Genomic DNA, 27,600 nt, shown 5'->3' with positions numbered 1-27,600 from the left:
TATGACTGAAAATCTTATTTTGAGAGCCAGGACTACAAGATTAGAAAGGATGGGTGGTATAGAATTCAAGCATGAAATGTGGGGTTCTGGGTTCTAGTACAAAGTCATCAAGCAGAGTAAATCCAACCCCAGCAGCTTCTATCTTCCTTGCTAGTGTAAACCATGTTCCCCAATTTCTCCCTTTCTGCCTACCCTCTTCTTTATTCTTATATAGTGTCAGAAAGCTTCTTACAATCAAGTCCACAATTACTGGATCAGCTCCTTTTCAGGGCTATTTTTGAGGTGTGGGGGTGGGCTTCAAAGAGGCAGATGTTGGGCTGCAATTGCTGATAGTAGTTCTGAATTATTATTCTGTAAGAACTGATCTTGCAAAACCACATACTTGATAACACTCTGTAAGACATCCTCCTAAGTGAGGTGGTCTTTTTGTGAGACCTTATGTAATGGGACCAAATCAAATTTTTTGCTGATAATACAGAATAAAGATGTTGTCCCAATTCAGATCTCTGCCCTGTCAGTAGGCTTATCCCTCATCTATGTTTGGGTTTGGGCTACAGGACTCTTGTTTATGTGTAGGTTTGGGTTTTTCTTTCTTTCTTTCTTTCTTTTTTTTTTTTTTTTCCTTTCTTTTTTCCTCCTTCCTCCAAGAACTTTGGTATCTGAAAATGAATACAAGTCTCCAGTTTCTCATGACTGCACTTCTGATTTTCTAGAGAAACAGCTTGGGTTTATAGTCTTCTTCACTAATGTTCTAGTTCCCAGAGCTTCCAGAAAAGAGAAATTAAAACATCACACAGTCCATCATTAAAATTTCAGGCTTGCTGTGCATCTGTCCACCAGCCTTTCGTATCTGAACCTATTGGAAAGTGGTTTGTATAATCAAGGTGTTGAGTGCAATTAACCATGTAACTTAAATTTACCATGTTAGTATTAAATTGCTAAAAGAGTTTTGTAGTCATGGCTGTTCAGAAGCTCTTCAGGAGGTTTTGGGAGAAGCAAAATAGCTTTCTCCCTTTTTTTTTACTACACAGAAGTCAATCTGAGAGATCATTTTGCTGTATTCAAAACTGCATTATATTCTATACTACTTCTGTTGGGCTCTGTGATTATTGGAAGAAGTTGGGTTGTCTCATCCAAAGGCCTTGAATTTCCCACAGGAAAAAATCCCCCAAACAACCAGGCTTCTAAAAGACCTAAGAGATTTGTTGGTAGCAGTTAAAGAAGGCATAATTGGGGCACCCACATCATGGTCTGGAGTTATGTATCACTTTTCAATTGTATCCAATGCCTTTTAGTTTTGCTCTCCCTGGTGGGCTAGGTTACATAAGGAGCGATACTCAGGCCATGTCCATTGCTTCCAGCAAAGCCAGTTTTGAGGTTCATACACCTCACATCTGCACCTACTGATAGAGGGTTTTTTCATAAGTCTTCTGACTTTTTAGGCAAAATTAAAGGTCATATGCTGCAGTTGCATAATATTATCTTTCTAGAACACTCTTCTTATAAATCATCTATATGCTTTTTTCTATTCTATTCTTTTCTGTTGGTCATACACCAAAGATGCAGGCTATTTTCTCTTGCTCATGGCTTGGAAGGATTAAGATTGCAATGGGATTTCTTATACTTTACACCAACTATCTGTTTTATTACAGTACATTGATTTAAGTCAAAGTTGTTATTTAAGGCTTGTCTCAAGGGGATTGCTGCTTCCAAAATCCAAAGAGCAGCTGATTGGAGTCTGTTTCATGCACTGACTAATCACTGTTTGTCATCACAAGTTTTCAATCAAATGCTCTGTTCGGTGGGTTTTGTTTAAGCAGCATTTCCAAGCATCTACTTTTTGAGTAACTGTTGCAGTAAATTTATTTGGGCTAGGTTTTTTTCAGTAAGATCTGGTGTCCATATTTGTGTTCTTCATTGTTGTACAGCTGTTACCTGTTGTAAAATTTCTTGAAGTTGGGACTTACTTAGACCAAATATGCCTCTGACTTAAATAGAAAATAGACAAGTGCTTGGTTAAATGATAGAGTCATCTAAACAACCGACGGTGGCCAGATTAAAAACCAAATTCCTGATGAGTTTACTGATATCTCTTTTGTTCAGAAACAGGAAATCTTACAGATAGTCCTTATTAAAGAATTCATTGTTTTATGAGTTTTCTGAGTATTACATGTACTCTTAGATTTTTCAGGAGTAATGTCTTGGGAATTGAGTGTTCTGTAGTATATGGGTAATGACACCAACTTACACGGAAACGGAGGTTGGGGTTTTGGTGGTGGTGTGTTTGTTTGTTGGTTTTGGTGGGTTTTTGTTTGTTTGTTTTATTGGGCAATTAGTTTTAATAAACCTAGACTGGGTTGTGATCACAGGTTTTAATTCATAATGCTCATAAAGATGATCTCAAAGAGAAAGGAGTAGCCCTGTGAACTTACCTTCTAATAATTAAAGGGCATCGGCTATCCGAACCAGGAACAGGGTTAACTGCAAAATTTTAACTGGTTTAGATCTTATTTGAGCAGATGCAGATTCACCAACTACAAAGCTTTTCTTTAAAAAGAAACAGAAGCACATAGATCTTGATGACTGACTTAATGACAGTTCCTAAATAAGAGCACTGAATCATGCATTTTTGGGGGTATACATCTCTGTCCATTTCTGTGGGTGATAAATACATTAGACTGTGATAGAAGTTGTCTTATTTGCACAGTAAACTGACAGGCTTTGTTCAGACTTGGAAACTGATCTTTCTTCAGCTATCTGTTCAGACTAAAAGCAGCAGCAGTAGATCTAACCCTCTCCAGATGATGACAATGAGCTGCTCTGCCCAGTGAGGTCACCATTTCATATTGCCCTTGAAAACCAAAATTGAAAACTACAATTCTGCATTTAATTTGTTCTTGGATTTTTGTTTGTTTGTTTCTCCCTGTGTTTATGAATATAAATGCGTGTTTTTACTGGGTCAGCAGCATGACAACTTCACAAAGAAATCTCTTGCCTCATCAGAAGTTAGTCTTTGTCATATGATCACAACTGCAATAAACCAAAGTGTGTTACAGTCTTTCTTTTATGTTTTTATGCCCTTTAATTCTATGATTTATATCTGCTCTAGATCACGTTGCAGTCCGAAGTCTAATGTTTTAAAATGGCTGTGACCTTTGAAAGAGGAGACAACCCTATAAATTTGTTGATGTAGGGTTTTACTGTAGTGTAGGAGTAAAATGCTAGATAGAGAGAGAGGCTTTAGTATGCTTTTAGAATATTTTTATTTTAAAGAGGGCATTTTGACGTTTTTCCATACAGGTGGGTAGGACTGCTTTTACTGCAGGACAAACTGAGGTGGTATAGGTATACTTCTCTTTTTATTTATTTTTTTATTTTATTTTTATCCATAAGCAGTGAAAGTCTTGAAGTAGCCATGCCTAGCAAATCCTTTTGTGTTCTTGATGTGTTTTGGAATTGAAAGAAATCATAAATCTTTAGCTGTATATCACAGAGTCGCCAAGGTTGGAAGAGACCTCAAAGATCATCAAGTCCAACCTGTCACCACAGGACCCATGACTAAACCATGGCACCGAGTGCCACGTCCAATCCCCTCTGGAATGCCTCCAGGGATGGTGACTCCACCACCTTCCTGGGCCGCACATTCCAATGGCAAATGACTCTCTCAGTGAAAAACTTTCTCTTCACCTCGAGCCTAAACTCCCCCTGGTGCAGCTTAAGACTGTGTCCTCTTGTTCTGGTGCTGTTTGCTTGAGAGAAGAGACCAACCCCCTTCTGGCTACAACCACCCTTCAGGTAGTTGTAGACAGCAATAAGGTCTCCCCTGAGCCTCCTCTTCTCCAGGCTAAACAATCCCAGCTCCTTCAGCCTCTCCTTGTAGGGCTTGTGCTCAAGGCCTCTCCCCAGCCTTGTTGCCCTTCTCTGGACACGTTCAAGTGTCTCAATGTCCTTCTTAAACTGAGGGACCCAGAACTGGACACAGTACTCAAGGCGTGGCCTAACCAGTGCTGAGTACAGGGGTACAATGATTTCCCTGCTCCTGCTGGCTGCATTATTCTTGATGCAGGCACTACACTATGTTCACTACAGCACAAGTGAAATGTTCTTTCTGCGCCAAAGTGCAAGGGAACCATTGTGGCACCTCTGTCATGTCCCCAGTGCAATGCATGTCCTCATGGGGCAAGCAGACATTCTGTGGGTGGGTTGGGTTTTTTCTGTTTTGCATCTTGGTTGTTTGGTGTTGTGGTTTTTTCCCATTTAATTCAAGATGTGGGGGACAACTATACATAGCATTTATGACAACACAGGAGGCTTTCAATTTCTCTGGTATTTGTGATGTGGTAAGATCATGAGTTGTAAAGGTTAAATGTTAGTTTCCATTCTTTTGGTAATCTCAGTGATGTGGGCTATTTAATGATAAAATTGGAATTACAAAGATGCACAATTTATCTTGCAGAAGCTACTGGTACAGAACCTCAGTTTTCATTCAGGTCTTTCATATGATCAGCTTGCTTTTCTTCATATGCATCTTGTCTTTCATTTAACTATGTATGCTTCATTTAATTGCTATTTAGATTTGGGATCCAACTGAGGATATTGAGTACAAACCTTTAATTAAAACCCAAACAAAACCTACCCTAAAATCTGTCTCTGATGTGGCATATGGGGAATTTCTTACTTATCAGACTACTCAGACATAGTCTGGTACTCATGAAAAAAAGAGTAAAAACATTTGCCTTTCTTAGACACCTTTTGTTTTTTAGAGAAAGGATCAGCTGACAGGGTGATACACTGCCGTTTAAAATTAGACTGACTAAAAGAAATTGATCTTTGCAGCCCTGGCTAATACATAATTTCACTCTTCTGCAGTAGCTAAGTGAGATTACAGCCCTTTCTATTTTGAGGTTTCTTAAGTATTTAAAGCCTTTGATGTTTTTTTTTTTTCCCCAAAATCCACTCATGTCACTGCAGTGCTTAAAAGGAGAGTCTGCATTTTCTTTAACACCTCAGAGTTTTATTTTTCAAAAATGAGCTCCATTTTTAATAGTCATTTCATCTTTGGATTTAGAAATGTGTTTTATTCATGTTCAAAGCATCTACTAATAAGATTACTAAGGGTGACTTTGAGCAATGACCCTTTGTCAGCACATGAACTAATTTAGAAATTTGGTTCATACTGTTTCTAAGTGTTCCTTTCCTGCAGACTTCTAAAATAAATGTATTCTAAAAGATCTAGTAAATACATCCATGACTAAGTAAAAAAAACTTAATTGGGGGAAGAGGGAGGGGAAGAAGAAGAAAGTGCTATTTGTGTTTAATGAAAAAGATGAGTCTATTTAGATCTACTTTTTTTGAGGTAGCCATCTTAAGCATCTAAAAGTAAACCCAAAGACATGAGACTAGAACAGTAATTTTCTTTGCCAACTTAATTCCATCTTACCTTTCATATAATAATACAAAGTGGATAGCTATACTGAAATACTTCTATAGGAGATCTTAGGTGGATGGTAGGTTTTATTGTAATCTTGGAGCCTATAAAAACATCCAAAAAAAGAGAAGTTGTCTATTTTTTTTTTAAAGATGGAATGAAATAAAATGCTTCAAAGGTAGTTTAACTTTTTGTAAGTGTAAGTAGTCTTTCCATTTTCCTATGAAATTAATATATGTGACTACCCAAAGACCGTTCTGATTTGCTCTGCAGTATGTGAAGAGAAGAGAAAGTCCTTCTCTTGTCTTAGTTCTTTCAGCCAACATCAGTGTTGTAATACGGAAGACACATGACCCTTACAGTATGATTTCTATATCTAATTTTGCAAATAGGCTGAATTTTGGAAATTATGGATTTGAGCTCAACTACATAGAAAATCAATAGATGATATGCAGGCTTCTGACACATTCAAGTACTCTTTGACTTTACAGACAATTGGTCATTACGGGTTTTATTTTTCCTTATTTGAAAAGTAGCCCTAATGCTAAGAGCCAGAAATAGGTTAATCCTCCCTGTTGGTTATATAACATTGGAATGGCAAAATGCTGGCTTTGTACCAGAATATGCAGTTCATGGTTGATGCATTTGCACAGCAATTTATATGTTGCTGTGCTCAAATGCAAGAACTTAACTTATAAATTACTTTTTGTATCCAAAAGTTGAGCACAAAATCATAAATTCCAGTCAATGTGAAGACATCAAACTAATTCATAATTAACTGAAATTTCTAAGAGAAAAATAAATTATGGCTGGATTTAAATCCACTCTGGACTTTAATAAATGAGATCAGTGCAGCTACTCTATTAGCATCTTCCTGAAGTATTCCTTCATCATTCAGTGACTGCAGACTGTTCATACAACCATAGGACTCATACAATTAATCGCTTTTATCCAGAAAGGAGTGTAAGAATTCTAGTATACCAAACTTCTTTCCTACTACTCTCATGGGTTACAAAATACAACCAATGATTTAATGTCACTCCACCAAACTTATTGCCCACTGGTGGAGGTGTACATTCAGGAGAATGTGTTAATAGTCACAGAGGTCTAGAGAAATGAGGAAGTGTTAACTTAGTGAAGTTCATGGCAGCTCAAGCCTCAGGTCTGAAAACTGAACTCTTACTAATTTGGACTGCTTTTGTAATCTAGCATCCAGAGATCTGTTTGGTTAATTTGACCTGGTTTGGGAAATTATGACTGTGCCATTTACAGTACACCCAAATGGCTGTCAACTCCCAGTACCACAGATGTAACCTCTTACTATGGCCCAAAAATGCCTGAAAAAGCTTCATAGAGGAAAGAAGCATCCCAAGTTTTTGCCCAGCTTTCTGCTAGGCAATTGAGCCACAATAAACATTTCCCAATTTTTGTTTTTAGTTTGTGCTAAAGAAATTTCCAATATTTTGCTGGTTGAAGATTTTGAAAGCCTGAAATAGGCAATATTGTAATTTGTAGAGGTCAAATCTTATGCTCTGGTCAGAAGATAAATCCTAAATGTTTAAAAATTTTAAAATGTATTGTAAACATTAAAAAAAAAAAGGGGGGGGGAGCATAAATGTGCATATTTGAATTTCATAGTACCAGAATGACCTGTACTGCATCTTCTGTGAATTTTTCTCACAAGGTATTATACAAAGAATAAGGCAAGGATTGGACTGAACTATAAAGTGTGGGCTTTGGAGGTGTAGTTGCCATGGCAGCCTTTTCCAACAATCTGGTTTTCTCACTGGGGTATTTTATAAGACTGAAAGAGCTGCTAAGCTAAAGATACTTTAATTTGTATATAGGTTTTCCTCTGACTATTGCATATAATCATCAGAAGGAATGGTATGGAGTGAGGAAGATCTAACAAGTGCATGAGTGGAAAATAAAGCTGAAAGTGATAGTGATTGCAAGGCCATTTTTATACTCAGTTAATGTAATTATTTTTGTAAAGTCTGAAACTGAAACATTGGAGTGTGCTGGTATCTTTAGGGGACTGTTTTAGCAGAGTTACATCTACTAGAGAGGAAACCAACACTTTTTTTACTCAAGAAGTGCTTATTGGGTCTGGTTGGTATCTTTAATCCGCTCCAACTCTAGATATGCAAGTTTCTTGTTTGCTAGCAAGATTGATGACCAAACTATTTTGTTTTCTTGGGAAAGTGAATATTTTTAGATGTGTTCTGGGATATAACTGTTGTTAAACCTTTTTTCACCTCAAAACAAACAGCTGCATAGAATTCTTAATATTCTTTGAGAAATCATACAGGGCTGGAGATAGTAGAGGAAGAGGTGATTTGGTAGATGATAACCAGAAAGAGAAAAACATTTCTTTAGTGTCTATCTTACTTTTTATTTTATCTATCAGTGTTTGTGTAAAAAGGGCATGCCAAATAGTATTCATTCAATATTCAGCACAAAATTAGGAGAAATCAATGGCAAATAGACTATGTAAAGCTATATCAAAGGTTGTCATCATTTAAATATGGTATCTCGTCACAGGGGCTCTTAGTTTGTGTCAAGAGTCATAGTCAGAGAAAGTCCAGCAGTCCCTGCTTAACCTCCAACTGCTTCTAATTGCTGCAGATTTTCTGAAAAGAGGTAGCCTGTAAGACACAAAAGGCCAAATTATGAAGGTCAAAGTCAATGCGTTCACGTTCCATGAGAAAACTGTACTGATTATAGGGCAAAGAGCAATGCATGCTCAATAGAAAGGCAGCTGTATGCAAGTCTAGCAGCCCTTCTTTAGATGGCTTTGCTTAATTCTGCAGGGTGCTGTATTCGTTTCACTTCTGAGGTAGCAAAAGCATGGACTGCTTGGGTCAACTCTTCATTCAAATTTAATAGCATTAAGTAAAACTGAAGAGAGCTTTCCTGCCAACTGCAATCAGAAGAGTACTGAATGCCACACACATTTAGTTTTACTGTCTGATCTAAAGTCCTAAAATTCTGAATCACTTGGAACCATTTTTATTGGACTTTCTTTCTTTCTTTCTTTGGAAATATAAATAACAGCAGGTCATTGACACATGATAAAACACAACACGTTCATTTTTCACTCATGCTTATTTTTAGCTAGGTGAGCCTTATTTTTTTTTTCATAGTTAAGTATATCATCATGGAAGTCTATTATCTGTTTACCTGTCCACATTTTTGACCCTGTTGTATATAGTAACCAGAAGGTCAGTGCCTTCTTTGTGGGATGATAATCACTGATACCAGCAGATACTACTCATAAATAGCTCTTGATGCAGTTGCTGGATTATATGAACCCCTTATTCACCAGCATATACTCTCATTGCTCAAAATCATTAATTAATCAAATAACCATATGCATATACAGTACTGTATGAGGATATTTAGTGAATTTAATTAATGAAAACAAACTAATACCTTTAATTATTTATAGTTTATATATCTTACTCGCTTCTTAGGCTTGTCTTCCTTATTAAAAAACAAAACAAAGCCACAAACCAAACCAAAACACAAGCGAAAAACCACTTTATAAATTAATCTTTTTCTTTCTTGTGCCCTTATCCTTTCCAAGGTTATGCCTTTCTGCTGTTCCAGGAAGAAAGCTCTGTACAAGCTCTGATAGATGCCTGTCTGGAAGAAGATGGGAAACTTTACCTGTGTGTGTCTAGTCCTACAATCAAGGATAAACCAGTAAGCAGCTTTTGCCATGGTTGCTAACCCATTTGCTGTTACTCTTTTCAGTTAATAAATAAATACTTATAGCTAACTGAATTGTCTATTTCCTGTTCCTGGCTTTGCTGTTACACTGAATGGACTTTCTGTAGCAGCATAATGTGGTTCAAACATTTGCTTCTTTATGGGAAAGTCCACATTCAATTGAATTTTATATGTGGTGCTTCTGGTACTCTTTTTCACAGGAGCAAGTGTCCTTTTACAGTGTTAGCTGTAAAACAATTGGATAATTAATTTTCCCTCTCTATTATTTGACAGAAAACTTAGCCTCCCCAAATTGAAATCCAGATCACTTCAGATATCTCCTGTACTACTTTAGATTTCTTAATTATTTTTGTCAGCATTCATTAGCTGATCAATTTACAATTTACCTTATGATTTACCTTATATAAACTGCAGGCAGACAGCTATAGCAGAATAGAAGACAGACACTAATCTGTGTATGTCTAGCATTCTTTAATGCTCATCTTTTTTGTGGCTGTGGATAGATACAGATTAGATGAAAGCTACAGAAAAATATGATGCAAAGTGTGCTGCCTTTTAAAAAACCTGTTAAAAAGCTTGCACAGATAAATGAACAGTCCGATATCACAGCATGGTGAATGTGCTTATGTGATGTCTAGGATCAGAAAAAACATGGATGGATGAACAGCTTTATTCAAATAATTTCTGAGCAGGCCTTTTTGTGAGTAATCTAAAAACTTATCATCTGTGAGGCCTGCTTCTTAACAGAAGTGAGCATACACACACATTATAAAATCTCCTTTTGTATCAGAGCATAGACATTACTTTATGTCCACTTTATCAGTGCTTTGAAATTTGTTGATCATTGCATGGCATTTCAGGAAAGCCCAAACTGCAACAGTAATTGCACGTACATGATAAAATGTTCTAAAAGTCCTTTCACAGATTTCTCGCTATAAAGGCGATTAGGGGCAGGGAATCGATGAGGTAGGAGTTTGCACGATGAAATTTGACTCAAGCCTGGCCTCTAGAGGTGATAGATGAATTGTCCAACTTCTTCCAAAGGCTCAGGTAGCTATGTTCTCAAGTAGTTTTGGTGCTTACACCAGAAATTCACCGGGTTTACTCAGTTAAAAAATTACATTTTTAATTAGAGAAAGATTTGTCAGTTGTTTCTTAATTTTGAGTTGTCAAGTTCCTCTACTGAGGTCAACCTTTAATGCAGGTGCAAATTCGACCTTGGAACCTAAGTGACAGTGACTTTGTGATGGATGGGTCTCAGCCTTTGGATCCAAGAAAAACTATCTTCGTTGGAGGAGTTCCACGGCCCCTCCGAGCTGGTGAGTAGAAGAAAACTGTAAGGCATGTAGCAGGGAATTTCAGATTAAGCAGAAAATTCAGAACATTTATATACTTCATGTGAAAGAACAGAAAAGTTTTCAAAATTCATAGCTCGCGTTCTAAGTCTGAGCATATTCCTGTCTGTGAAATACAAACCATGAACATATTCTGCCTTCTAAATAGGTTACTAATTGGGATTGCCAGAAGAAACAGTTTTCCCCACATTTGTGTAATATCCCACAATTTATCTGATTTTTCGTAACGTATGCCATCTTAATCCTAATTTACTTGCGGAGGTGCAGATTCATTCCCCTTTCATTTGTTTAGAAGACAACCTTTGTCCAGCCCCTTTCCAAAATAAATCCAACTGCAGTTCTTTCCTTTTTTTCCTCAACCCTAACCTCGATTTTCCCATGGACAAGGCCTCTCGCCATTGTCCAGAAGAAAAATTTCTCCCGTCCCAGGTGTCTTGGTGGCCTCATTGTTTGCTGAACACCACCTTCCAGACTCAGTTGTAATTTTGCTCTTCTTGCCAATCCTTTTTCTTCACCCTTAACTTTCTTTCCTTGCCTTTATTTGCAGAGCCATAGACAAGACTCTATAGCCTTTGGCCAGATGAAAGATTTATCCCAGCCCAGATCTCCTGACAGCCCCCACTTTTATTTGAAAGCCCATTTTCAGCACTCTTCGCAGATGCAGCTTGGCACTCTTGCCCCACCTACCCCCCTTCCTAAGCCTGTTATTTTTGGTGAGCCAATGACAAGGTCATGAAGCCAGTTGAAACATTTCTCTTTGATAGGTCTTCTGGCAGCTCTCACTTCCCTTTAGTAGTCCTAATTCATCCTCACTCCAAGTCAGCTGCATGGTTTCTCTTTTTCATCCTCTTAACTCTAATGCTAGTGTTCCAGGGCTGTGGTAGACAAAGCCTCCTCAGTCACTGTCTGTAAGAAAGACTTCTGGATCTGGTTTCCTGGTAGCCCTTCCTTTCCTTTGGCAGCCACTTTCCAGCCCACTAGAACTTTAGCTCCTCACTTTATTGTTCTCCTAATCCTAACTCTTTTGAGAAGCTGCACACAAGGTCCCACAGTCATTGCTGAAAGAAAGACTTCTCCCAGCCCATGTTTCTTGCCAGCTCTCACTTCTCTCACCATCTTATCATAAGTCATGATTTTAAGACAGTAATTATGTAAATAGTAAGAATTAAACATTACCTCATTTCTAATTATAGCCTTTATAGAACTGTGTGACATTTGGCCTGTCATGTATTACACTTGAAATGCATTGCATTTGAAACCCAGTGCATTTAAATTCATTTCCAAACCAGACAAATTGTTTGAAATGTTTCTTGTTTGCAACTTTAAAGATCTGATACAGAAGTTTTCCCCCAAGTACCTGAACACTGCATAGTTTTCCTTACTAATGTCTTTTCAACATTAGTACTTAAGGCAAAACATCAGGTTCTAAATACAGGAATATCTTTAACTGATCTTATATGTAAACTAGCATTAACAAGCTTGACTGGAGTGTGAGGAGATCCTGAATACCTAATCCCAAATACCAGAGTTTTGGTTTACAATATAATCAATTCCAAGCCTGTTGATCTGACATTTCAACAATGTAACTCTGCATTTTTTTTCACCCTTCAGTCATGACAAATTTCTTTTTACAGAATCTGATTTTAATTTTTTTTTTTGCCTTTATATTTTACTGTAATTCATGTAGGGTTGATTCAGTCTGTGAAAGCCAATTTGGATTTGCTGCTTTAGACCTTGTGCAAGTGCACTAAGGCAAATAGTGCTGCCTTTTTCTTCTGTTATTGCAACAAAACACAGAGAGAGTGATTGCCCATTGGAATGGGCTGCCTGGGGAGGTGGTGGAGTCACCATCATTGGAGGTGTTTAGGAGGAGACTTGATAGGGTGCTTGCTTGCATGGTTTAGTTGATTAGATGGGTTGGATAATAGGTTGGACGCGATGGTCTCGACCAGACCAGGTTGGAGGAGACCTTTAAGATCATTGCATCCACCCATCATCCAGCACCATCTAATCAACTAAGCTACGGCAGAGGATGGAGGTGTGGAGAAAGTTCTTCCCAGAAAGAGTATTTGGCCATTGGAATGTGCTGCCCAGGGAGGTGGTGGAGTCACCATCACTGGAGGTGTTCACGAGGGGATTAGATGTGGCACTGGAAGCCATGGTTTAGTTAGTCAGGAGGTGCTGGGTGATGGACTGGTTGGGTTGGACTAGATGATCTCTGAAGTCTTTTCCAATCTATTCTATGATTCCAACCTGGTTTATTCTATTCTAAATCAAACTCAACATTATTGTTTATCTTAAACTTCTAATATTTAACAATTTACTTATTGCAGTTGAATTGGCAATGATTATGGACCGTTTATATGGAGGTGTCTGCTATGCTGGCATTGATACAGACCCAGAGCTGAAGTATCCTAAAGGTGCTGGCAGGGTGGCTTTCTCCAATCAGCAGAGCTATATTGCTGCTATCAGTGCTCGCTTTGTCCAGCTCCAACATAATGACATTGATAAACGGGTAAGTAAAACAGCATGAAACAGTATGGGTGTTACTCGCAAAACTGCAGCAAAATGAAAAACCATCCTTATTTTAACATTGTGTAGGGGAATGCTGCAACCTCTGTCCTTCAGATGACATTTGTGAATTATTTCAAAGCTGCCTTTTTTTTTTTTTAATTTTTAAACAGCTAAAGCAGTAGGGGGGCTGGGGGGAATCATAAACATCTTAACCAACTGTTTAGCACTAAACCCAGAAAATTGTTGGCTGTAAGCTCATTTCTTCTTGGTTTTGTTCTGAATTCTGAAGGTCAAAGACTGTAGAATTTCCCAGCTTCTTTCTCCTCCTTTAGATGTTTGCTTATTGTACATCAACGGCTTTCAGTTGGTGACTACTTCTGGCATTTCAGCTATTGTTAGGCAAATTTTCTCTCAGCAGGGTACGTCTAGACTTGAGGTTCCTAAAACACAGGTTTGTCCTAACAGGCAATGCTGACCTTAAGAATCTTGACAATTATTTAACCAAACCCAATTTGCTTAATACGCAAAAGGGGTAGTTTGTTCAGTCCTTATCAAATCCTGGTTTCTAAAGGGCTTTTCAAGTATAGAGTGGAGTGATGGTATTTAGAGAAATCTTTAGTTGAAGACATTGAAAGAAAACATTACTTAATGTCCAGATTATTTATTTTTTCCTTTAGACCTCCTGTCTTCACCTCTTGATTACATGTACAAATAACAGCTGTGTTTTTGAGGACTTGGCACTTAGAATTGTTCAAAAGAACGTATAGTATGCACAGCAGCTTCGTATTTTTACAGTAGGAATGGCCTGTTTTCTACTTCATCCAATCCAAGTTATTTCTTTAGAAGGCAGCTTGACTGTTATGTGCAGAATACATACAAAAACACCCAGCTGCAAAGTCCAAACTCTATTTACTTTCTCTTAAAAAATCTAAACTGAACTTTCTGTCAATTAGGTGAGGTGATGGAGCTGTAAATCCTCAAACTGTTTTTCTGTGGTGCTGCTGTAACTCATGATTCTAACAAGGATCTTCCTAAATATTTCTTGTTCGCTGAATTCTGAAGAGATGATGATTAATTTTGCTGTCTTAATCACAGTACTGAACTTTTTTGAGATTTATGTATCAGCCATGCTTAAAACCTTGGGGTTTCTTCTAAGATTTAGGATTGGAGTCATACAAATAATGCTAGCTAGTAATTTCTTCCATCAATCAGTACTTTCCCCAGTTGGTTGCTTGATAATTTAAGTTTACTTAACTATCTTTTCTCTATGTTAAAAATAGGTTTATCTGTGAGTTTGAAAGAAATATGAAGCCTCTTAATCAGTCCTTAAATATTAATTTTTAGATCTAATAGATTGAAATCTCTGGATTATACAGCATACATTCTGCAGACTCTTTCACTAGTAACCAAAACAAGAAAAAGAGGGGGTGGAGGGGAAATCTATTTCAAACTTTCACAATACATGCTTTGAAAATGTGAGTAGGTGGGGATCTAGAAAAGTGCTGGACATTGGACCTGCTTTCTTCCAATTTCATTTGAGACAGTGCTGGTTTATTTTACATGATGCTTCTAATTTTAGTGGTGGGACACCCAATATGCGAAATGGCAGTCATTGAGACTTGTTCCATGCACTACTAGCAGTACAGTGTAACAAATAAATTGGCAGTTCTAAGCTGTTCCATAGGCAAGAAATATAATTCACCACATAAACTGTACTTCGAATGAGTAACATTTGTTGAAATGTGATCAGGATAAGCTGAAGCAAAATTCAGTATCAAGCTTTTTTTTTGTGTAATGTGTTTCTTGTTTTCTAACTTGCTATCTCATTCTGTGCTTCTGCAATACTGTACCTATTTAAGCATTATTACTGGAGTCAAATTTTGCTTGCAAGATACCAGTTTTGCCAGACTAGTACTTGTGCACTTAACAGCAAAACTACTTACAATAAAAATACATTTTTCCCCTCTTTTAATGTACTTTACTGTACTTAAACAGCATCATAGAGCCATAAGAGTTACAAATCCATAAACTGATGATTTCCCCAGAACAAAGAAACACTCCAATGTGTAGGCTTGGTTCTTAAGACAGACACATGGAAGAGAACTGTCATGTTGTCAGCTTCTACAATAGTACTATTGCCAAGTGCCCAAACACATCAGAGTACTACTGTATTTGGCACAAGTGCCGGTTCTAAGGTGTTTACAACTGAGCACAGGACAGAGGCTGTCCAGTCTATTTGTAATTGATCACAAGGGCATGTTTGGACCAACTATGAAATCTGACTACATTTGTAAAGCTACAAATCTTTAGGCAGTTATTTTTGCCAGCATAACACAAAGTATTAATACAAATATGTTTAGTCTTATTAGTCTGGTCCTGCATTTTAAAGTTCATCAGGAAAACAATCAATCAAGCAAACAAACGAAACAACAACAAAACACCAAACAAAGAAACGAACAAAAAATTCTGGAAAACCCCTCTGGAACTCACCAGACCTCTGCATTTCGGAACTATAATTTTGTTCTTTATCCTTTTTCTTCCTAAACTGCTGCTTTCTCACACCCTGCCCCCATAACAACTGTATTCCTGGAGGTTTCTTAGAGAGCAGCAAAATCCTCAGAGATGCTATTTTTACTGTACTTCCATCTTAGCACTTTCACATACCTAACTTTTCCAAGGAACGTTGAATAGTTACCAAACCACACGCTTCTTTCTTGAGATTTTTTTGACAAGTAAAGTGGTTGGAATGAAAATTTCACTACCAGCCTTTGTTGAAAACCTTTAATAGAGTCAAAAGAATTAGAGTGTTGTACCTCCTGTTCACAGTTAGCAAAACTATGCAGTCTTCTAACAGTGAATTTTCTCCTTCCTGATGCAGGTGGAAGTGAAGCCATATGTGCTGGATGATCAGATGTGTGATGAATGCCAGGGCACTCGCTGTGGTGGAAAATTTGCTCCATTCTTTTGTGCCAATGTTACCTGTTTGCAGTATTACTGTGAATACTGCTGGGCAAGCATACACTCTCGTGCTGGGCGAGAGTTCCACAAACCACTGGTAAAGGAGGGAGGTGACCGGCCCCGCCACGTCCCGTTCCGCTGGAGCTGAACCCCAGGCCTCGCCCAGCAACAAGTACTGGAGTAAATAAAATCGAGTGAAAAGAGAGCGCTGCCTCAGGGCTTAGTGTTCTGGAAATCTGTGCATTCGTCCTCGACTTTAATGAAGATATGGGTCTTTTTAGTACTATTATTATTATTTACAGTCACATTACTGAACTCAGTGTCCAGTATAATACAAACCGGCAGAGTGTAACTGTACTGATTTTGCACTTTGATTCACACAAACATCTGCTTGGTACCTTAATTTCCTACACAAGACTTGTCACTAGTGACATGTAGACTGCCATTCTCATCAGCCTTCACTGGGTTGATGTGTATGTGATGAAGATTTTTTTATTATAATTATTTTTTATTTTTAAACTGGAGCATGCACTTATTTTCAGAAATTTAGACTTGCCCCTAGCAGATGACTTACCAAAGGTAATATTCACAAGTAGGTGGCAGATGTAGCAAAAACTTAAATGGATGTTCAGCAATCATTAGTTTGGGTCATTTAGAGTAGTAATAACCCTTAAAGAAAATAAGCCTTTAGTTGCTCTCCATTTTGACTTGTAAGGATGATACCTCATAAGCTGGATCAGACCTTTTTTTTTTTTTTCCTTTTGTTTTGCTGATTTTTTTTAATTGTTTTGAGTTTTTAATTTGTTTTGGTTCTGTTTTGTTTGTGGTTTTTTTTTTACTTTGGTTTTATTTGGTTTTGTTTTGGGTTTGTTTTGTTTTGTTTGTTAGGTCTTTTAGTGTTATGTAAATGTATGCTGCAATAGCTTTTGCTGCTATTAAAATGGTATTACTAATACCGTAATACTCTATTCAGGCTAGGGTATCAATTAAAAAATGAATATGTGATTAAAATAGTGATGGCTGCTGAAAGGAGATCAGTATAGCATACAGAAAAGCTTCCAAGGAAGGTCAATATTTTTTGACTGCATGTTTACTTAATCAGGTTGCTGCATGCAATAAATTTTATATATGTTTAATATAAAACCTGCCCACAATGCACAAATTATGAATCTATGTAGGCTACAAAATACTCAGTAACAAACAAAAAAAGAGAATTGATTACTGACTGGAGGAAGGCATGCCTCAGTAAATGTAATGCTTCTGAAATTAGGATCAGCCCATTACAGAATGACCTATATTACAACAAGTATAAAAACTAGCTGTAGGATATTCTTAAAACAAATTTGTGGATGGTAGATGAAGTACTTTGCGGTGCTCTGTTATATATTGTGCAATTTATTTTATATAGTAAAGTGATTAAGTCTAGTACTGTGATCAAACTTAACTGTTAAAGCCTCTATATCCAACATTAACACATTTTGACAGTTCATAACAGGTACATAAACAGAAATGAGCTCTTAGTTACAATCTCTCTCCTAATGCTTGCATCATTTCCGTAGCTGCAGACCTTCTCCAGAAAACCAAAGAGCTCATGCTAGCACACGTACACTAACGATTAGATAGTCTGTCAAACTAATAAACTAGGCACATTTAAGAAAGGTAGGGGGAAAAAAAAAAAGCGGTGCTAAAGAAATGTCTGCATATAAAAGTAACATGAGATGTCTGCTCTGTGGATGAGGCGTTATCTCTCTAATACCTGGATGTATCCTGTGAAGCTTGAATACAATTGAGACCTGCTAACACAGTGGACATTTTTTTAGCATGAACTACGGGGCTGCAGATAGCATATAAATATAAACACACTTGGTATACTAATGATTGTGAGAATGTCTACACTATTATTATGGGGTTTTTGTTTCTTTTTCCGGTTTTCCTCCTTTGTTTTTGCAGTTCTGGGGACAATCTGACTGGATATGACACCGCATAGTAGATTTAAATGTTCTGGGTTTTGTTTGTTGTGATGTCCTTTGTTTGTGTCTAATTTAGTAAGTTGCGTTTCGGTTGGTTGGTTGTTGGTTTGTTTGTGTTGGTTTTTTTCCCGATGTTTACTTGCGAGTATTGGCTTTGAAAAGATTGATTTTTTTTTTCCCTCCTTCTTTTTTTTGGAAAAAAGAAAAAAAAAAGAAAAAAAAAAGAAGAAAAAAAAATAGTTTTTTACTGGTTTCAAAGGCTTATTCTGATTATCCCTTTTGAAGTTACTTCTGGGCATTTTTATGCTATGGTTTTTTCCCGGCCCAGGTGTCATTTCTGTTTTGTTTGGTTTTTTTTGGTTTCGGTTGTGGTTTTTTGTTTTCATCTGTACAAGACATTTTGTTATGCACTACTTTTTGTATCTAGACAGTTTTCAACAGTTGGCTGATGAGTCTTTCTTTCTTTCTTTCTTTCTTTCTTTTTTTTTTTAAAGAAAAAGGCATGCTTTCTGACTGACATGATCTTTTGCAATACCTCAATTTTGAAATATAGGAAAGAAAATGATATTTTCTAAGTAAGTTTATTCAGAAAAAAAAAATATATATATTAATTTAATTCTGCAAGAAAATGATTTAACAGATGGGTAACTTTATTTTTTTCATGCTTATTTGAGTTTTTTTGAAAATGAAGAAGTTAGAGCTTTATAACTGTAATATTAAAGATCGTAACTAACCTACAGAAGTCTACCTAATTATGTGAAAGAAGTAAACCTTTTTGAAGAAATCCCCCTCTTTCATGTAGAAAAATACCCCCAGAGAGAGAGAGAGAGAGAGAGAGAAGCTGGAGAAATGTACAATACAGCATAATGTTGGATTAAATCTAAAAGAAAGTCATCATAGAGAACAGGTGTAAACGCAAAACTCCATTTGGTGCTGAAAGTTGTGAACAGAAGGTGAAACAACAAAAATCTTTTCCCTTGATTTGTATATTTATAATCAAGTGTGATTATGCACGACTGACCAGAATCGTGAGAGTTCTTCTGTTTGTATTTTTTTAAAGAGAAACTTTTTTTAGTTTATTAAATTATGACATGCTCCCTTTTGTTTTTGTAAATGAATGTGCCCCTGAGTTGTTAATATGTTATATTAAAAAGAGGGTCCTTCAAAAAAAAAAAAAGAATAAAAAAAAAAAAGAATAAAAAAAAAAAAAGAAAATAATAAATAATTATTTTTTAAGATACGGAGTTCTGAACTGCAACTTGACTAAGAAGCCCCTGGGTACAACAGGTCCTATTGTGGCCTTTTCTGATGCGAGACTTGAACTAGTCGATTTTTTTGAAGGCTAACCTAACCTCGACTCTTTGTTGTTATGTGCAATACTGTTTGTACTGTTTGTATAAAAAAAAACATGGAAAAAAAAAAAAAGAAAAAACGAAAAGAGAATAAAAAAAAAAAAAAGGCATAAATCTTTATTGCAGATTTATTTTCATTGCAGACTTTAGACATTGTGATTCACTAAAATCATTTTTCTACTGTCAAAATATGTACCTTTTCTTCATGCTGGTATTTTTTCAATAGTAATGTAGCCTTTGTACTGAGACAAATTTTCATTGTTATTTTTAGAAAGATTTTTTGCTAAGAAGAAAATTAAACATATTTACATATTTTTCATTTTTATTTCGTATTTTCTTTAAGGAGTGCTTTCTCAACCATTAATATAGTTGTTTCTGGGAGAGACTTTCATATCTGGTCAATGTCATTAATATTATTTTGTATTTTTACTTGGAATAAATTAATTTTATGATGCTAATTCTTTAAAAGTTTATTTTTTTCATTTTCAGTTATTTTTTGAAGCTAAAAAAAAAAATCTTTGTAATATTGTTACTAAAGTGTCTAGTTTTTTGAAATGCAAAGCTTTATGTATTAACTTGCTGATGTGGTTTACAATAGTGTGGCAATGATGAAAAAATGGTTGGTTATGTAAAGTGATTGGAAAATTGTAACAAAGAATTGGGCAATAAAATGACAGAATGAAGCAGAAAAAAATGTGATATTTTGAAAAGCCTTTTCCTTTATCAAAATGATTTAGGGAGATAATAGGGATGTCACAGTACCAGTTCGCTGTCTAGATTTATACACCACCAGTGTTGATGAGATGCTATTGCTGTTACAAGGAACTAAATCTGTTGAAACAATGGGGTTTGACCCTGCCCATTCAGCATCATGCTCCATTAATTTTCTCATCATGGACTCACCAAACTATCTTTTCAATGGTCTTAGATTGAACCTCCTTACAACAATAATATATATGTATATATATTTAGTCTTCATTGTATTTTGCCACCGTGTTATTTATTTAATTAAATTGACCCTTTCCTGCACAACTTCCTCCCTGCATACATTTATCAGTGGCAGCATGGAGCAGTCTATAGGTACCCACATCATTTTCTAACCAAGTTACCGCACAGTGCTGGTAGCTGCCAGTTAATACAGAATAATGTATGTCCATTTCCTGGTAGCAATGCAGTAATCCATATTGCCACCACGTCTGAACATCCGTTCAGCTTCTTTGTCCTCCATTCTTCTCTGCCTCACTTGTGTCTTTGTCCTTTTTTTCCTTTTGTACTGGTGGTACTAAATGCCAGTATCAAAGCACCTTCCACTTCACGGCCATTTACATCACTATTGTTTCCCTCTGCAGCCAGAAGAAACCCCTTCCTGAAGCCAGTGACCCTCTGTTCTGGCACCTGAAACAATCCAGACTAAAACTGGTGTTGCATAAACAGGGCATACAATGACTTCCTCTAGACAAAGCAATTACCTCGAGTTACTGATGACCTCTTTAGACTAACTTAAGACAGAGTGTTGGAGTGGCTCATCTGTAACTTGCGAACAGGAACGTGTCCAGGGGTGGTCTATTGTGTCTCCTCTGTGTGTTCAGTTCTGTAAGTAATGTATAGACTAGATCAAATAGTGAAGTAAAATTTAGACTCAAATTAGGTACTACTGGTTGGAATGTACACAAATTGCAAACAAAGGAGATTAAGGAATGAAGAGGGAATAAAACCAATTCCTGCTAAGTGGTACAAAGTTTATGCTTATATTTCTGCCTACATGCTTGTATTTTATAGCCTGCTAGCAAGGCATGGGCTAAAACAAATTGTATTGCAAATATGCAGTTAGCAAATAACTTTGCCAATTTCACTATCTGTTAGAGTAGTTAAAAAAAAAAAAAAGGCAAAAAAAAAAAAAAGGCAAAAAAAAAGGCACTTAACTGGGAAAAGCTCCCATGTTAATATTTCAGTATTGTGACATCTCTACTTGCAAGGTATGAGTGAAAGATTAGTCACAGATGTGTAGAAATGTCTCTTTTGTTTAATCTGGCTTGTATGCAGTTGCTTTTATGCGAGTTTGTATGATGTCAGCTAACCCCTTTTTCTTTTCCTTCCTTTCTTTTAAACCAGACAAACTTCTTAATCTTTGCTGCTATAGTGTTCTATCATACCACAGAGTATTTTATATTCATGTTAGTGACTACTCTTTCCCCCCAAATGGGTAGCTGGTCAGAAGTCACGCTGGTCACACGATTCTGACGCACTCAAATTTACATGAGGAAAAAAAGGTTTAGCAGTAAGTAGAAAACCAGGGTGCTAATAAGAGATAATTTGGGCTCTTTTTTTTTTTTTTTTCCTTCTTCTTTTTTTTTTTTTTTTTCCCCTTCCTTCCCCTCCCTGGACATAGTTCTGTTGGGGTATAAAGTATGAGATATTTGTAATTTTACTGTCAAAATAATGGACATAACTTTTAGAGCATTCACAGCTAAGATCTCTGTACTTGTTTTTCAACTGATTTTAAATGTACTGTATCTTTTATTACATGTTCTCTTAGATTGTTTTTGCTAGTAATTCTAACAAGGCTTCTTCCTTTTTGGCTTGGACTAATGCTTGTATGGAACTGCAGTACTGTGACTAAACATGGAGCTCAATGCTGCTATTGCTTACAACTGCTTAAACTTTGTAGTTTGGACTTTATTTTTTTCTGTAATAACTTATTAAATATAGTTGTATGAAGTACTGATACTTGTCATCCTTTGCACATGCTAAGGAAAACTTGGGGTTTTCCCCAAAACTAAGGGATATGCTTTATGGGAATATTAACTAGCTACACTACCACCCCCAATCTTGCACTGGGAAACTGTTAATAACAGGAACATTTTAAGCACACCTTATTCACACACAAACCCTCTTTTCTACTTACTTTACAATACAAATATATTGCCCACTTATGTTTTCCCTCTCAAATGGTAAGGCCACCCTTCATAAGGTGTTTATTATGCTAAGCCAAAAGTAAATACAGAAATAGATACTGTGGAAATATTTCTGAGCTTTCCCCACCAAATTCAGAATTGAGTGCCTTGAAAAAAATCCAAACCAACAGACTCTTGAATCACTCTCTTTGAATTTAAGAAAAACTGCCTTGCACTTTATTAGTAGTAGTTTCAGACTAGCTGCAAGTTATGGGTGAGATTGGTCAGTTTAAAAATTCAAAAGCACTACACCACTAGTTTCTAATGGTTTCTACTTCTAAGACTAGGAGGCAATTAAGGCTCGGTGATAGAGCTGTTCAGAACGCTACAGAATACTTCCTTGCTAAAATGTGAATTCTGCTGTGTCAGGGCAAGTGAGGACTACAAGAGCAGTGCACGTTCTGTGTCACTGCTTTCTTTCAGTGTCTGCATAAATGCAGCTCAACAACCCTGCTGGAACTATCAGCCCTAGAAATTACAGGCTGACTTCAATGTCTGTTTTCCACTTAAAACAGGAACTGCCTAGGATTACCCTAGTAATTAAATGCCCTTTGGAAACTATACTAAAAACTGATGAGGTTATGTGTGCAAAGTATCGAGCATGCTCTCTTAGTGTCCAGAGCCCTGCGGCTTTCCTTATGCTATTTTATCCTTATGTTACCATGTGCAATAGCTCATACACATGAAAGACAGAGCTTGAATGCCAGAAAACAAACAGTGCTCAAGCAGGGATTTGTTTTCAAACTGGTAGTGAATAACTAACTCCCAGGAGGACTGTGCTTCCAAGAGAAGTGGTTTCACAGTGATCTGTAAGAAGCTGGTAGTGAATAAATGCATGAGAACTTCAGAATTAAATTTGACAAGGGCTTTCTTATAAACACCTTTCAATTAATGAATGTTAAACTGCTTGTTGTAGCCTCTCACCATACAGCCTTCCATCTGGATGAAACAAGTCTGGGTTTACCCCCTCCTCTGTAACAGAGAACAATTGTGGGAGGAAGTGTAGCCTCTCTGGAACTGCTACTCTCCAATCCTTCCATTACTGCATTACTGATAAAAGTGAGCCATGCCACACATAAGGTACTGATACTGGCAATTTTCCTTGTCCATCTCCCAGTAGCAGTTAACTCAGCCAGTGCTTGCATTTAAAAAAAGGTAGCACTAATTTGATTTAAACATGTACAAAAGGCTGCATGACCTCTTCTGCTTCTGGTTTTATGTGCTGTTTTTGCTAGTCTTAAACTGAACTGAAATGGCTACCTATATGACCATAGAAGTTTGTTTAGGCACACTTCTAAGCAATACATTTTTGTACTCCAGGCACCAAAGCAACACCTATGGACCTATGGAAAAGCCAAAGCTTAGCTCTGAATAGCCATAACCTGCTTTCTTCATGTTTAGCAAAAGCTAAGCAGCATGAACATGTGAGGAGAAATGCTGCATTCTCTTCTAGGGATCAGACAGACAGCAGGTTTTAAAACAAACAGCATGCTTCACCTGTTTTCATATTTAAAAGTTTACTAGCTACTTGCAAACCCTTTCTATAGCACAATTCTATTACAACTAGAGTACGAGGCTGCACACGACAGATGCACACAGAAACTATGCCTTTTCAGATGAATTTTCTTCCCCCCCCCCTTCCCCCCCCCCCCCGGCAAGCACTGTTTTGCAAAGTTTATCTTGGAATGATAAACTATACCTAGAGCAATTTGAGAAGGATGCATGATAAAAGTTCAGAAATCTCCCCCTTTTCCTGTTTGGAAGGAGAAATAAAATAGCAGCAAATATAAAGTCATATGGCAAGCCCTTGGCAATAAGACAGAACTCGTGCTGCCTCACTTGTTATATTACAGTAGTTTCCTAGTATGGCCATGCCAACCATTACTTGACTAGGGCACTTGTGGCTAAATCAGTAAAACCATTTGCAACTTCTAGCTGCCTGAGTGACGTTCATTTGACACCAAGTTCCTAAAATCCCCTTTGATCTACTGCCTAGCATTGCCTGGGCCTTGGGTTTTGTGAACAGGAACATACAGAACTGCTAGTGCCTTAATACTTCTGAATTGTTCTACTTAGATTCTCAGAGTATTTTCATGTATTTTTTTCCACCTGCAGGCCTAAACACAGAAAGCATTTGCAAATGTAATTGGTCCAAGTTTCACACAAAGGAGAACAGTGGTGTATTTCTCCTCCTCTGTCCAGTAGTGGTTAAAACACTTGGGGATTCTTAAACTTTGTATTTCCTGCACTATAGAGCAATTAACAAATCCTCCCTCCCCCAGCTGTAGCAAGTACTCTAACTATTTTGTAATGCATACTTTGGTCTCTAGCAAGTGAAGAGAAATGATCTCTGAACAGCATAAGCACGACCACTAAAGTAAATAATCAGAATAGTTGTTTACAAAATTACATGTAATGAGACAGTGCCCTCTGATACACATTCTTCTTTGCCAACCTCAGCATGTATGACAGACCCACTGAAATAAAAGTCTGAAAGAGAAGTAGAACCAGTACAATTCATATGCAAAGTAATTCTGCAAAATACTGACAAAAATCATGGCAAATATACAAGTCACGATCTCATCTCTCCTTCAAGATGCCTTCCCAAGTTACAAAAATGCCTATAATCTTATTGTCAGACTACAGAAGATGGCCTGAGTCAAATAAAAAACACATGAAATTCTAAGAGCTCTGCAAAATCTTGATCATCAGCTACCTAATCCCTCCAACTGTGCCTTGTGCATATGTTGTAGTCAGAGCCTGCATCACAGGACCACGGCACACACGTGTGCCAGAAATCTCCTGCTATGCATTCTGCCTCTACTTTTCTTGCTTCTGACTAGATTTGCATGCTGCTCTACTGCAATTTCATAAACTGTCACTGGGTCATGAATGGCCAAAAAGCAATGGCAACATTTCTTTACTCCATTTCCACAAGGTTAACCTGTCACAGAGCACCAAAGTAATATTGGCATGTTAGTGGGATGTCATGCAGTGGGGAAGATTCATTTGTAAAGGGTAAAATTCAGAGTAGTTACAGTTTACCCTGGAAGGCAACTAGATTCTCACTTAAAAGACAGTGCTAGCATGATATGTTATAGATTGTGAGTTGTTGGTGGTTGGTTTTTTTTTGCTTGATCACTACCTATCCTACAGTTTGTCACAGCTCAGAACTGGACAATTTTCCTACTGAAACTCTAACTTATCACTTCATCCGCTGCTGGCAATGACAAAAGGAAAATATCAACCATGAACATAAAACAAAAGCATTTTCCTCCTTAAGAACTTGCCACACATGCTACAGAATGTAAATAACTTTAGGCAACACACAAACAAGGTTACCTCTATAGAACAAACTCCTTACATGCTGAACGCATTAATGTGTAATCACTTGATGATACATACATCAAAATGGTCTGCAATATGCAATACACCAAAAGAATGCATAGAAGGGATAGAATATTGTTCACACTAATTTGAAGACAGAATTCTGTGTTAGTGACTCCAGATGGATGCCACTTCACCAAAAAATGTTTCAACTTTCACCCAGTTCTCAACAGCTTTAGGCAAAACATTCATGTTACTTCATTTCCTTTTTTATGTTACAATCTAAACATGTTCTAACATAGGAAATGCCTGATCACTCTTTTCTACCCACTGATGAACTTACTTAATTGAACCTAATGACCTGCAAGTGCATATTAGGGGAGGGGGAAGGGAAGGGGAGGGAGCAAGTCTAAATAATCAATTTTATCTCTATTTTAGTTGAAGTCTTAAGTCACTCTGGCAGAAATAAATAGGAGTATTTGATGCCCATTACAACAGAAATAGGGCTGAAACCGGAATGAAGAGCTCCTCTCTCACAAGTGGGTCTCCAAGCCTTTCACTCAGTCAAAGTTCTCTCTTAGTGCAGAGTCTTTGCTCATTTCATCTGAAGTGGAATGACATAAAGGATAAGTCTTCCTCCAGTTTAAAGCGGCATAACAGAAGCTAACTCTACTCTCATGCACACAAAATGCTCTGTGTGATAATCCACCCCAAAAAGCTACTCAATTAGCTAAAGCACTTTGGGTATCTCTGCCTCAAAGTTGCTGTGGATTATGCTCTGGCCACCACAAACTAAACAGCTGGACACAGTGATGCTCAATTTCTCACCACTACATAACTCCATGGATTTGGCTTTGTGACCTTCATCCTTTTTTTCTCTTCTCAGCTGAGGTGTTTTTTCATCTGCTGAAATGTTAGCATTCAGTGTTTATGTTGCTCTGTTCCAAGATGCTAAATATTAATGCTTGGCCACAGAAGAAGAAATGTACTGCAGCCAGCATTGAATAAAAGACCTATCAAAGAGGAAAATGACAGTGAAGCCTCAAAGTGCTGAAGAACCTTGCATCCTATGAGGTAAAATACAAAACAACTGATATCACAAACCACACACACAACCCTAAAAAGGGCAAAATGGCAAATCCAGAGATAGAATATTCTAGCACTTTTCTGTCAAGAGAGTTTAGAAGTAGAGAATTACCATTACTTTATAGTCATATAATGAAAGAACATTTATGAAAGTATAATGCTGCAGTACATCAGATACAAACAGCATGAACTACAATGATCTCTCCCTCTCTCATTAAAACAAAGTAAAATTCTGCAGTTGTGATTCTGGGACACATTTTCCCAATGATCAGCCAGCAATTTGGTAATGTTTTATTCTGGGAAAATCCCTAAGGTGCCAGGGAATTTAAAAACTAAAATCCCTTTAGTAATACTACTTTAGTCACTCTGAAAAAATAAGTTTAACACAGACTATATAGCCAAAAGGCCAAAAAAACTCCCGTCACAAGGAGATATAACTTACTGAGTCTGCAGATCTTTACATCATTATGTAACTCTTGTATCTAACTCACTGCTGTGTCATGGCTGTTGAGAGCTAATCCTCAGTGAAGCCATGTGTCATATGAGACAAAGGAAAAGGAAAACAAATGCTAGGATATGTGGAATTCTCTGCATTTGTCAGACCATTCACACAGATATAGAACCCCCCCTAAATCTTAAATTCATACGCACCCTGCGAGTCTGGACTCCACTATACAGAGTACACAGAGAGTAGAATAAATGTATAAAGTAAAAGGAACAGCAAAGTGTGTGGGAAGATGAATCTGTCCTGCAGTTTAGCCTTTTGTTAATACAGTATTTGACACACAAAAAGAGGGACTGTTCATAGAAAATGCGGTTCAGCAGGCCTTTGACAGAGCAACCGCAGCCCTGAACTAGCCACTGTTCTAACATAAGACAACAATTTCTGTTTGGAAAAGGATTTTAAGGAACACCATTTCT

General features: G+C 37.1%; 1 protein-coding gene across 8 annotated transcripts in view; it reads left to right on the top strand.

Annotated features, from left to right (window-relative positions):
• The window catches only part of CPEB3 (cytoplasmic polyadenylation element binding protein 3), a 78,243-nt gene extending 62,048 nt beyond the window's left edge, over positions 1-16,195 (top strand). For all 8 annotated transcript variants that reach the window (XM_054163624.1, XM_054163632.1, XM_054163631.1 and 5 more), the window contains 4 exons: positions 9,018-9,136; positions 10,368-10,482; positions 12,852-13,033; positions 15,911-16,195. In XM_054163624.1, the coding sequence (XP_054019599.1) occupies positions 9,018-9,136; positions 10,368-10,482; positions 12,852-13,033; positions 15,911-16,138 (644 nt within the window). In that variant the 3' untranslated portion in view covers positions 16,139-16,195. The remainder of the gene's footprint in view (positions 1-9,017; positions 9,137-10,367; positions 10,483-12,851; positions 13,034-15,910) is intronic.
• The last annotated feature ends 11,405 nt before the right edge of the window (positions 16,196-27,600 follow it).

This window comes from Dryobates pubescens, chromosome 8 (genome assembly GCF_014839835.1).
Source record: "Dryobates pubescens isolate bDryPub1 chromosome 8, bDryPub1.pri, whole genome shotgun sequence".
NCBI classification, from domain to species: domain Eukaryota; kingdom Metazoa; phylum Chordata; class Aves; order Piciformes; family Picidae; genus Dryobates; species Dryobates pubescens.
The sequence above is the reverse complement of the archived record's forward strand: the minus strand, read 5'-3'. Positions and strand labels throughout refer to the sequence as shown.